Raw genomic sequence first — 13,475 nt, forward strand, 5'->3', positions numbered from 1 at the left:
TCTGTAGTAGTGATTAAGGAAAAAATAGAACTGTTTTGGGGATAAGAGATTTTAGAAGGAATATGAATGGGCATGATGATCTGAAGTTGCAAAGGGAATGTGAAGCAGCTTAGTCCGCATTGCACTGCCAAGACAGCATGTTACAGGACTACTGTGTGAGACAGCAATCGGGACGAGGTGTTGTAAAAACTAAACCTGGGAGATATAAAAAGTACACATGCTTGCATAGTGCGTTAATCTTAAAGAAGCTCAACATTTCATTCTCATTTTCAATAACTTAAATGAATAGTACTTAAAACACATCACGCAAAATTAAAAGACTTGTGCATATATTTCAGATTTCAACAGTAATGTCAAAAATACACAGTATGATTTTACATAGGATTTGTGCTACATTAGAACACTAGAGACAAACATCACTTGAGTATTAAGGAAAACATTAAATATTAAATAACTGAGAAATAAAAAGTGTAAACACTAATCTAATTGTGGGGGGGAGGGGATTTGCTATTGCAACACGTCCAATGAAGTGGTTTCAACAGTACAAAAAGGATTAGGACATGAGTGTTTCCAGTCTACTTGGAATATGTAGAGCTCATTCCAGGAATCCTTTGATTAAAAACTGGTCCAGGAAAACAGGAGAAGATCCACTCTCCTGCTTGTCAATTTGGTACACTCCTTTCTATGCTAATTTTTACTTTCAAACTTGGGTACTGGGCAAATACTTTAAGCTGTCACTCTTTATCAACATCTTGGTGAAAACTGAGGGTTTGTTGGCGATTCAGTGTAAGATTTGAGTTCGTATGCAGCACCGCTATCAACTTCCATTGACTTTCTAGAGAACAGGAGCCGTACATCTCTATGGAGGTAGATCTTTCCAGATTTGGAACTCTGGAACCTAAACAAAGAAACAACAAAAAGATGCTTCATTTCAGGAAATAAGTGTTTAAAACAAACAGATCTGAGTAAGTTTTGAGTTTGAAAGTTTTAAGTTTTGAAAGCAGGAAAAATCAGTCTTGTTACAGTATTAACAGTCCCTCTTTAACAAAATATTTGACATATTATATTGCCAAAGCAAGTGCTGCTATGTTAAATGCTTCCCCTTCACTATTCCGTACACATTTCATACTCCCTTTTCCCTCTTACAATGACAGAGGTGCTTTCTGTAAATCTGGGTTTCACATACAATCCTACTTTATATTCCTGACACCAAAGCACATGCACCTTTCCTCACCTATAGCATTAAGTTTCAGTTCATGTCAGCCAGTCATACTACATTTGGGCATCCTCTAGTTCATACAAAGAATGACTCATTGCACATAACCTGCCCTCCTACAATTTTGATTCCACACTTGGAAAGTTACCACAGAAAACTATATCAAGCTTTGAGGACAATCACAGGATGAGAAAGGACTGCTACCATCCGTAGTGGCTAGCAAAGCCTAATTATCAATAGAAATCAAGAGGAGAAAGTTAGCACTGAAATGAAAGTGGTAATCAAAGCTGTATATGGAACTGTTTCTGTCTTCTGCTAACATCTATAGCATACTACTGCCCCCTTCTGATGCCTATGTCAGAAGCTTTCTCTATCTCCTTTATACTTTAATAAAACTTTATTACACAAAAGCTCTGAGTGATCAAGCCTCGTCTCTGGCCCCGGATTAAATTCTTCTCCTCCGGGGGCCAAGAATCCCGGTGTCTTTGCGTGATTCAACAACAACCTTTCATCTTGGGGGCTCGTCCGGGATCCTTCAGGACAAGGTAAAGATGCTTGGAGCTCTAGTTCTTTGTTCTTTTAGCGAACACGTTTTCTGCTGTGCTTTACTAACTCTACCGTGTGCTTGTGTGAATGAATGACATGCCCTGCGTGAAGCAAGTAAGGAGCCCTGCTCTGTGGTTCCACAGTGATCTCATACGGCTTATGGCAGAAACCTGTTGGGGGTTTATACCGACCTGCCAATGCCAAGAGGCACCCAATGTCTCCTTCGGGAACCGACCAGAAATGGGCAAAGCATGTAGACCGAATTCTCCTTTCTCGGTCAAACTTTTTGGTCTCTTTGACCATTTCATAACTCCTTGGGAATTAGAAGTACTAACCTAATCTATCGGATCATAGACTTTCAAGGGACTATTGATCCATACTGTAACTGTGTACTGTGGCTTAGGTCCCAAACTTGGACTGGTAGCCAAGAAAGCACCTGGCCTCACTAGGAATCCAAAGTTAGGAAGCTAGATGGAGCTCTAGCTCCAAGAACATCTCTGAGGTTAAAGGTTACTCAGACTGGGACTGCAATGGGTTTTTTCCTTTGGTAACTCTGGCTCTTAGTGGATCAGAGGAGGCTCTTATACTGGTGTGGTGATGCTTGGAAAGAACATCTCAGTTTTATGTTCGTGCCGGTCTTATTGTGGTCAGGAAATACTCAGGGTCGTGCACAGGCACTCAGGTGACAAATGTTTTCCCCAGCGGTCTTAGCTTGGGAGGCATTCTGGAAGGTTACTCTGATTGCACCCCGGGTGGCTTCAGAGGCAAGCAAGGTTAAGGGTGAAGAGCTGGACATCAAGTAGGGATGCTATCAAGTCTACCCCTGGTACATCCCCACCCCATCTCGGTGGTAGAACCGGGAGGGACAAGTATAGCGCCTGTGTCGGTAAGGGACAGACTAAGTCCAACCAGGAAGGAAAAGCTTTTGGTGGTGTAAAGTCTGTCTACACCCCCATCTAGAGCAGGGAGGGACGCCTCCGGTAGAAAGATGGCGCTGGTCGCTTTTTTTCTCTCTTACAGATGGGAGCTAACAATTCCAGCCTCACTCCTTTGAACTGTATCCTAAAAAACTGGGATAGATTTGATCCCCAGGGCTTAAAGAAGACACACCTGGTCTTCCTATGTGATACTGCATGGCCACATTATCCACTGGAGGATGGCGAACGGTGGCCAGTTGGAGGGTCTCTTAAGTATAATACTGTTCTACAATTAGACCGGCTCTGTAAGGAACAAGGGAAATGGGTAGAAGTAGCAGAAGGCAATGGTACCCCACTCCAGTACTCTTGCCTGGAGGGTCCCATGGGCAGAGGAGCCTGGTGGGCTGCAGTCCATGGGGTTGCGAAGAGTCGGACACGACTGAGCGACTTGACTTTCACTTTTCACTTTCATGCATTGGAGAAGGGAATGGCAACCCACTCTAGTGTTCTTGCTGGAGAATCCCAGGGACAGGGGAGCCTGGTGGGCTGCCGTCTATGGGGTCGCACAGAGTTGGACATGACTGAAGCGACTTAGCAGCAGCAGCAGCAGCAGCAGCAGGGATTGGAGCTTTAATCACATAAAGCCTACAGGGATTGGAGGCTTTAATCACATAAATCTATCTGGCAGATTATGGGTATGTCAGACATACTTTTTAGTGCTAATTTTTGTGGTTTTCCCTTTGTATAGTAGAAATATCTAGGACTGTGGGTGACATTCCCAAATTAGCTGAAAAATCTGGTGGTCAGTTGTATGCATTAAAGCAGACCTCAGGCTAGCTCACTCTCATTCTTTCTGAAGTTTTTCACCTTTTCAATCTGAAAAAGAACATGGTGAACTTTGGGAATTACACCATACTTTCTAAAGTAGTTTCTTTACAGCATTTACGGTATCTAATCATTGGTTACATATGGGTAAGGTTGTTGCAACAGATTATAAAGAAATGGCTGGTACCTTCTCCTGATGAATGGGGCTTCTTGGAGTAAGAAGTTAAGATGAATTATTGTCACTGATGTAATCAGTCTCCTCACTGATTGAGGGCTTACTATTAGGAGTAGAATTATGGACAAAAGACTATTGAGCTTTCTACTAAGCAACAGACTTGCTCATGGAACCTAAGAACTGCACTAGGATATCAGGGCTACAAGGCTTACCCCTGGAAGTATGAACTTCAAGAGCAAACAAATGGTTTCTCACAACCTAGAGCTATGAGCTGGGTAGTAAAAGTTTGAGGAAAACATCTTTCTGAAAGAATAACCAGAATATAAGCTGTATGAGAACAGAGATTTTTGTCACTGCTGCTTCCCTACAGTCTAGAAGCATGCCTGACACATCAATATTTTCTGAATGAATGAATGAATAAATGAAGGTTAAGAATTTCCCTGTCCAACTCAGAAGCCACAAGCACCTACTGAGCACTTGAAATGTGGCTAGTTCAAATTGAGGACAGCAAATGAACATAAATATCTCACTGATAATTTTTATGTATATTACATATTCAAATTATATTACATATTCAAATTATAACACTTAAATGTGTTCAGTTAAATAAAACATATTAATCCTCCACTACCTATTACTTTTATTAATGTGGCTACTAGAAAATATAGAACTATTTATATGGGTCATATTACACTTTTATTGGGCAGCATTGCTTCAGAAAACTGTTTCACTGCCCTTCCAGATATATTAGCATTTTTTCGCTATAAAATATTTTACATTACACAGCTACCAATAAAAACTCCCCTAAGTCAACAAGTAATAATGACTGCAGAAAAATATGCCATGTGCTTTCTGCATCCTGGCATATCATAAAAAGTGTCCAAGTTAAGCAAATTCCAAGGGGCACTTGTCTAGTTAGAGAGACAGTTCTTTAAAATAAAGTAAAAATTTTAGAGTTTTCTTCTGAAGTAATGTATTTTCGTATTCATTTAGAACATTACCTCAGATGTATGAGGTAGCGTAATAACCGTTCTTCTGTATGTCGGATGTTCTCTTTATTAACACTTCTTTTCATTTCTTGTTTAACAGGTACAGAAAAAGTTCTTTGTCGTAGGAATGTCTGATGATTGGCTGGCATATCTCGCAAGTCATATATCACAACAAACATCTTCACCACAGTCTTATTAGGATTAAATAAGGTCTGAAGAAACAATATAAAAATTATTTTTTAAAAACAGTGATTTGTTGGTTTGACTTACAATGATTATGCCAACAGTAAAATAGGCTTTGTAATAATAAATTAATCCCAGTGGATATAATTCAGTTTGAAGGAATAAAGCTAATAAAATTTCAGAAGTTTATGAAATGATATTCAGTATTTTTAATAGTTCAATTTATTTTTTTATTTACAGAAATAAGAGATTCTGTAACAAATCAAAATCTTTTAGTCACAAATCTCTTATTAATAATAGACAATACACAACTCTTACTCTTGTTCATATATTAAGAAATAGTTCCATTAAATAAAATACAGCTTCACTGAATTAAAACATTCCAGTTCAAATATTTCAAATATTACTTTATTAAAATGCATTAACTGCAAAATGTTCAAAATAACATTTCAGCTTTCCTCACATTTTAAGTGAATAAATAGAATTTTTTTAAAATAAAAAGTTTGGTAAAACTAGACTTTGATGTTTTAGTTACATATGGTTATTATAAAATTTAAAATATGTTCTCAAAAAAGAAATTTTTGTTTGGAAATTTTTCCAAGTTTAGGAAATAAAGTTCATTATTATTAGTTACAAAGTACACTAAGTAATACTTTATATTCTTACAGTTAGATTCATTTCAGAAACTTCAGTGACACTAGACTTTTTTTTTACCACCATCAATATCATAATAGACCAAAATTAAATTCAATTGCTATTTGGCCATGAAGGAATATTATTTTTTTTAAGTACTAATTTTTAAACAAAATTCCAAGCTGCTGATTTGACTTTAACCAAATTACCAACACATCAATAGGTAACTTGGTGCCCATGCTTTCAGAAGCTCATCCGTGGCACTGGACATCACTCACTGAATCAAAATGAGAAATATATCAATATTATGATCCAATTTTTGAAATCTAGTGAGTCTTAAAATTAAGGCTAATATATTTAACAACTACAACAACTAGTATGCCAGAAGTTCAAGCCATGTTTATACATAATTAAACTTACATAAGGAATGAAAGACATACCCAAGTTTCAGATTTAAAATAGCCAGCAGAGTTGGCAGTCTTCAAACAAGGGGTAAATGTGCTGCCTCTGGGTTTATGCCTCATTATTATGACAACTGATAGCTAGTTTTCCAGTGACCCACACTTTCACAACAGCTACATAGCCAGAGGCAAGAGATCAGAAGATGATCACTCTTTTAGTTCAAGAAATCCATTCACATAAAAATCTTACTTTAAAATGCGATGATTTTTCCTAAGTTATATATATGTACACATACTCCAATATAAACATGCATATAAATTGCTTAGTACTATGTTTCATTTCTGTGTGACACAAAATAAACAAATGTACAGACTCTGCCATACTAGAACAATGGGGATGCATAAAAGTGGTCTGACAAAGAACTGATTACACTGCAGCCAAAAGTCATAGAAAGGCTTGCTGAATTAGACGAGATCCTTAGTGTGAGGAACTCAGCTAGACTCCTTTTTTTTTATTTTTTAATTTCAGCTTTTTTGAGTTACAGTTGACAAATACAGCTAGACTCTTTTGAAGAGTTACAAGAGTCAATACTGTAATAGACTTTAGACTCACAGGATTATCCTGGGTCTGACTTGGAGATGGACTGAATCACAAATAGGCCTTGATATAAAATTACTCTTCTAAGAGCTGTGGATCAAAGATGATGAAGGATTACTGCACTGGGCTAGAAGAGTTCTCCTAAGGCAAAACTAGATCAACATCTAGGCCAAAAGGAAAGATGCATTCTTTACCCTGACGTCTGCAGGACTTCATTTCTGCTTTGTGTAACCATCTCATTAAATCAATTTTAGAAATTATTATAGTAGGGATAATTTTTCTTCCCAAGTTCCCTGCTAAAGCAATACTAATACATGGGTCAATCTTAATCTGTCTTATCATATTAAATAGAAGATACTGGTAATCCAAATTTTATTTATACTGAAAATAGCTCTATTTAAGTTGTGTTAACTGTCATATGCTATTTTTCTAAAGCATTCACCTTGATTAGCTTATTAATTCTTTCCTTTTATGGAGGTCCCCAAATGGTCATTCCTGAGGCAGAGCAGGGAAACTCCAAACAAAGCTGCAGCCCCACTGTTACTTACCAAAGTTGTTGCAGCAGCAGTAGCAGGAGAAAGGGCTAAGTTCTATATGTATGTGAGAGAATGATTATTGCAATTGTAGGCTATAAAACACATACCACTTGTATTGTTCCTGAAGGAGGTACTCGATAACCCCTTTTACCAAGGGACTCTAAAGTAATCACACCCTTAAAATAAAAGAAGACAAATTGAGTACAAACTGATGCATATATATACACAGAAAAGACTAAAATTAAAATAATAAATTATGTAATTAATAACTTTTCACAACTGTATTTGTATGGGAAAAAAATTCACATTGAATTAATAGAGATACATTCAAGGAATACAAAATAGTAAGGATTTCACCCATAAGGAAACAATTTACTATTTTTCCTGGAGATGTTGCAATAAACAATACATAACATCAATGACCATGCTGCTTGAAATTTCTATTAAGATATAAGAAACAGAAGTAAGAAGTTCCTTAACTAAAAAGAGGATAAAGGGAGATTATTCTCTTGTATCATGTGGGAGGAGGAAATGAAGAAGCAAAACAATTTACTGATCTTTGGACATATGAAAAGTCAAAAATGAGGGATGATCCTGTTTATGTCTGGCCCCAAAAATGAAGTCAATTATTCAGTCAGGAAATTAAATTGTTATATACATAAATGACTTTCTGACTTGAGGTGGACCACCATCATCAGCATCACCTGTGAACTTGTTAGAAACACAGAGTTTCTTATTTCTCCCCACACGCCTATTAAATCAGATCTACATTTTAACAACATTCCCCAGATGATATCATATGTACGTTAAAGTTTGAGAGGTACTGTCATATTACACAAAATAATTTTCTGAGAAAGATGCTGTAACTACTGTAGAAGTCCAAACAATGGCAAACAGTATAAATTACAACACAGAAACTACAATTGAATGTGTGAAAGTTTCTAGATAACCAGGATGACCAAATGACTACAGATGGTGATTGTGGTACTTAATTCTTAGGTAGCTTCAAGAAAAAAATGCTGATTCATTTAACTGGGTGAATAGTTTCCTTTTGAGTATTCAAGTAGAATAATTGCATGTTCTACGATTCATATCCCATCATTTTACATTGTACTTGCCAAAACATGCCAACCTTATGTAAAAGTAAATATAAAACAGGACTGTCCCATCAGGTAATATCTCTGTTGGGTTTGAAAGACTGACCAGGGGTAGGGGTGGGGGATAAAAGGGAAGGGACAAAGGTAAAAAGGAAGGCCAGACTCTAATATGTGAGTACCTAACCTTCAAGTGAACAGCACTTGACAATCAGAATATTAAATTAATATGTTAATAATGGGAAATGTTCATGTTCAGTTCAAGGGCACTGAAAAGACATGTGGTTCTTAATCAATCTGATATATCAATGGTCATTTAAAGCATGAAAACAGCATGTTAACAAACTGCGTCCCTAACCAAAACAGTAATGAAGCTTTAATAATTTTTCTCTTACAATTTTCTCTACATGAAAAAATGCTATAGTATAGATAGTGCTCCTCTTTTTCCTAGTTCCAGAAAGAGAAGCAAAATATATCTAAGTAATAGCTACCTTTCTAATTATATTACTCCAGCCAATACACTACTGTTTTTCCTTGCCATCCTCTGTTAAATATATATAAGAACACTGGTGAGGGAAAATCTACTACCAAGCCTGCACTCATTTCCTTTAATATAATTCTAATAGTTTTTAGAACATAATAATAATAAATCAATTTATAAGGGAAGAATATAGATTTTTCTAAAACCTCAAATTTTAAGGCAACACTTCACAAAATTTCTAAGCAATGTAAGACTAGTATTGACAATGGCAAGTTAGGAATTTTAAAAAGAGATTAGGAAAGTATTTGGAATTTCATTAGTAGTATTATTAAATTTATTATTTTAACAATTTCATTATTTTAATCGGTTGGCATATTAATATTTATACCTAGAAAATTACTGTATATAACATAAGGAAGAAAAACACATTTCCTTCTGGCATTTTAGAATGGAATAGAAGGATTAAGATGAACTCAATTTGGTCAAAATCTTACACAAAAACTCTTTCTCAAGTGATTGTGTAATAGAAAATATGCAAAACTAAGTAAAACTGAAAGAAGATATCTTAATATGGCTAATTACAAATAGAAAAAATATATAAAATACATAGTGTTGCTTTTTAAAAATCAATTAATTAATTTATTTTTGGCTGTGTTGGGTCTTCGTTGCTGCACAGGCTTTTCTCCAGTTACAGTGAGTGGGGACTATTCTTTGTTGCGTGCGGCCTTCTCACTGGGGTGGCTTCTCTATTTGCAGAGCACAGGCTCTAGGGTGCATAGGCTTCAGCAGTTGTGGTGTATGGGCTCAGTAGTTGAGGTTCCTGGGCTCTAGAGCACAGGCTCAATAGTTGTGGCACAGAGGCTCAGTTGTTCCACGGCGTGTGGGATCTTCCTGGACCAGGGATTGAACCTGTGTCTCCTGCATTGTCAGCTGAATTTTTTTTTTTAACCACTGAGCCACCAGAGAAGCCCCTACAGTGTTGTTAATATGATCATAATGCAAGTCATACCAGGACGCTGCCATGAGCAACCTGCTTTAGACCTTTCTAACTGGTATCACCATGCAATAGTTTCTAAACAGTGAAATGTCACATTACCTAACACTTGGAGAATATTCTTACCATTAACACTGGACTGGAGAGAGATATTTATCTGGCTTTGAGCTAATCTTAAAGCAATTATTAAATGAAAAGCCCGATACTATCTCCACACCACAAAGACAGAATTTTCTGTGCTAAAACTTCACTTTTGTGAGTCAACTGTATAATTTGTTATGAGAAATCCCAAGGTCATTATTAGAGTAACAAAGAGGGATTTGATGTCTCAGTTCCACTGGTCTATGATATATACTACCTTATCAAAACATGATCAGTCCTTTGAAAACAGACAACTACCAAAATATAAATAAGATTCCCTAAAAAACAAGATTAATTTTATTAATATACAGTAGGAAAGATCTGTTGTATAAAATTTGGACTGGGTCATTTGCAAAGGCAACTCATTTTTAATAAGTAAAAAATTACATAATGGAAAATTTATTAAAGACAATTATCAGAGAAAAGTAAAAGACTCTTAAAGGATATACTAACTTAACCTGATTTAAACTCTTTTCAGTATTTATTCAAAATCTGTGATCACCTGGATGTACTTTCTGGAGAAAGAATGATAAAATCCTTTACCTCTTAATCCTTCATTTTTTAGATGTCAACCAAGGTCAAGGATAAATTTTGTTTTGCCTTCTTTAAAGAACAGTTCAAATTACCTCTTGCTCATGAATTTCACGCCAAGATATTTTTTGAGCTAATTTTCAGTCAATTCACTCTTTTATCTTGTTTCTAATTCCCCTAATGGTCATCTGGAACTCTGTACACTAATGACCTTAGACCTTATCTTTCCATTTCTATATTAGTATGTGCCAACAGAATATGTGAAACTAATGAGACTCCTTGATGTTCTAGTAAAGCAAAATGGGCATCTTTATAGATGTATTCTAATACTGTAAGCATTCAGTATGCACATTTTTTTGATATTGAGCTTATCTTAATGATATTTCAATGATATTTTCCATTATCTAAAATTGTTATTTTTTCAAAATTATACTGAAAACTGGATATATCTTTCTATGTTAAGTGAATATCATTTGGTGTATATGATAACTGGGCAGGTTTGTGAAGAACTGAGCCTGTTTTTTGTAACAACCATTGTTATGCATCCTCACGATTATTACTCACAAATGTAATTATTATCAAAAAAAGAAAACCTTGAATAAATGACTACATATCGTTGTGCTTTTTGATTAAAGTATGAAACACATATCAGACTCCTGATACATAATAGAATTCCCTTTTCATAGGTTTTATTCATAACAAAAGGCACTGTTGCTAACGTCCTTGAGAATCTAGAAGATGGGGGGAGAAGGATATTAGAAAGAAAGAAGGAAAGAAAGAAATTGGATCAGGTGATAAGCTAGGAAACTCAAATAGGAAGACCAGAAATATATATTTCTATGTCTATTGAAATTTGTATTTCCCAAAGTAAGGCCTAACATAAAAACCCTGATCTGACTCCATATTTTATACCATCAGTATAAACTTCTTAAACACTTGTATTAGTAGCCACTGACTTGTCTTTTGGAAAGGGGTTGACAGTAATCACACAGCAGGACCTGGTATCATTTTTGCAGTTGAGGGATTATTTTATCCTCAAATCTGCTGGAATAAAAAAATGATAAAGATAAAATTATAGGATTTTAAGGTTCAAGACGCTGCTCTTATTCCCCAGAGGTGTTTTACTCTCCACTAAAACATTGGTACAGAGTCAGAAATAGCTAGTATTCTAAAGAAACTTGTTGTTGTTCAGTCACTCAGTCTTTGAGACCTCATGGGCTGCAGCACGCCAGGCTTCCCTGTCCTTCACTATCTTTAGGAGTTTGCTCAAATTCATGCCCATTGAGCTAAAAAATCCTGTTCTGTTGTTCAGTCACTCAGTCGTGTCCAACTCTTTGCAACCCCATGGACCGTAGCCACCAGGCTCTTCTGTCCATGGGATTCTCCAGGCAAGAATATTGGAGTGGGTTGCCACACCCTCCTCCAGGGGATCTTCCCGACCCAGGGATCGAACCCAGGTCTCCTATACTGCAGGCAGATTCTTTACTGCTGACCCACCAGAGAAGTCCAAATTCATTTCTACTTGATGTTATTGGCCGTATTTAGCAAGCAGGCAAACTCATTTGCAGTCCTGATGGTAGATTCAGAATAGCTTGCATTTGTGGCTAATTGTCGTAAATCAGTTTATGTACTCTGCACAGATTACTCATTCTTCCCTAACTCTGAACAGCAGGGCTGTGCTGCTAGAAGCTCTCAAGTCGGAGCCTCAGGAAACCAGGCAGCTTCTGGTGTAAAGTCTCACCCTTGGCATTCCCCGGGTCTGGGCCAATTTATCCATCAATTTCAAGAAACTACACAAGACCACATACAGAGCTAAAGAAATAAACTATGTAATATAGTATTCTCGTCTGTTTTAGGAATCCTAGGATTGGGATTGGAAAAAAAAATGGTCCAAAGATAAACCAAACAGGAGAAAGGGAGTGAAACGGTTTCACAGAAAACGTAGGTCACTAAATCTTTATTTAAACTCTACTGAGATGAGGATCATAGTGAAGGCAACACTGATAGGACTAGAGTGCACAGTAAGAACTTAAGAATTTGTGTGAACTCAGCAAGATATGGAATTACAGTGTCATTAATCAGAATTTTATCATTTTTCAAATTATATAAAAACAAGTAAATTTTCAGCATCATCTCAAATACAAGAGAAGATATCTGTCATTGGAGCTTGCTCAGAAAGAAGCTGTAAGGTGCTGTTTTGGCATATTTGTCTCTATTTGGCCCTCAATCCGCTCTTAGGAAATGGTTTATATTTTCAAGCATTGCACCAAAGCAGTACTAAATTTCTTTAAACTTAAAGGCATTTGTCATTAAGATGGTTGATTTCAGCAGAAGACAATTGAAAAATACTTGCCATGTAAGGAGAGGGAGCATTATCCTCGGAAACACTGTAGAATGACACTTCAACTGGAAGAGTCAAATGGGTGGGGCAGAAGACACCGCTTGCCCCTACCTCTGCAGTAAAGCCATCGACAATGCCGAGAGGATCTAAACGATAGTTCAAGACAGATTCCTGGAAGATAAGATAAAATAAATTTTAAGAAATAATTAAAAGTTAACACATTCTTTCTATTTAAAGCAATATGTTACTACCCTTTCTGGCACTAGGAGAGTGGTCACTGCCATTGCCATGCCCTCATTTCAAAAGTTCATCTGACCAGAAATCAATTTCCTCTCACATCAATCATATAAAGTTTGGCCTCCTTACTATTCCAATCTACATAGAACTATCTTTAAACTTAACCACTGTTTAGACATAATTGTGTAATAAGTTATTCTTATCTCTGTGAAGAAAAATATGCTCTACCAGAGCAAGTATAATATTACAAATTTTCTTATTCCTCACAGAGTATACTCCTAGTGTTAGCCACAGAGAAGCACTTGAAAGCTTGTTAACAGGTTATATTACAGAAGTTGCATCAAAACAGAAAGTCAAGTACTCAGCTTTGAGAAACAAGTGCTTCTTAAAAACTGTTGTATGTGACATATGTTTTATTTTTCAGTTTAATTTAAAAAACAGCAAATACACGTTGGGGAAAATATTTAAGAGTATATAAATAAAAGCAGTAGAGAAGCTCCTTATTCATCTCTCCCAAGTTCATTCAATGAGGAAACCACTGTTATTTAATATTTATCTGCCCAGGTATGAGAAAAAAGTAAATCTTTTCACAAGCTCTCTTTTACATATATATATATATGTGTGTATCAACACATAT

At 36.2% G+C, this 13,475-nt stretch overlaps 1 protein-coding gene across 10 annotated transcripts in view; it reads right to left on the minus strand.

Annotated features, from left to right (window-relative positions):
- Positions 1 to 307: 307 nt before the first annotated feature.
- The window catches only part of FAM214A (family with sequence similarity 214, member A), an 84,836-nt gene continuing 71,668 nt past the window's right edge, over positions 308 to 13,475 (minus strand). For 8 of the 10 annotated variants that reach the window (XM_010836758.1, XM_010836757.1, XM_010836756.1 and 5 more), the window contains 4 exons: positions 12,614 to 12,772; positions 7,127 to 7,195; positions 4,681 to 4,880; positions 308 to 898 (listed from right to left, as the gene is read on the minus strand). In XM_010836758.1, coding sequence (XP_010835060.1) covers positions 745 to 898; positions 4,681 to 4,880; positions 7,127 to 7,195; positions 12,614 to 12,772 — 582 coding nt within the window. In that variant the 3' untranslated portion in view covers positions 308 to 744. The other 2 variants (XR_825016.1, XM_010836761.1) reach the window with 2 other exon arrangements.

Source organism: Bison bison, unplaced genomic scaffold, assembly GCF_000754665.1.
Source record: "Bison bison bison isolate TAMUID 2011002044 unplaced genomic scaffold, Bison_UMD1.0 scf7180017864066, whole genome shotgun sequence".
Classification (NCBI taxonomy): domain Eukaryota; kingdom Metazoa; phylum Chordata; class Mammalia; order Artiodactyla; family Bovidae; genus Bison; species Bison bison.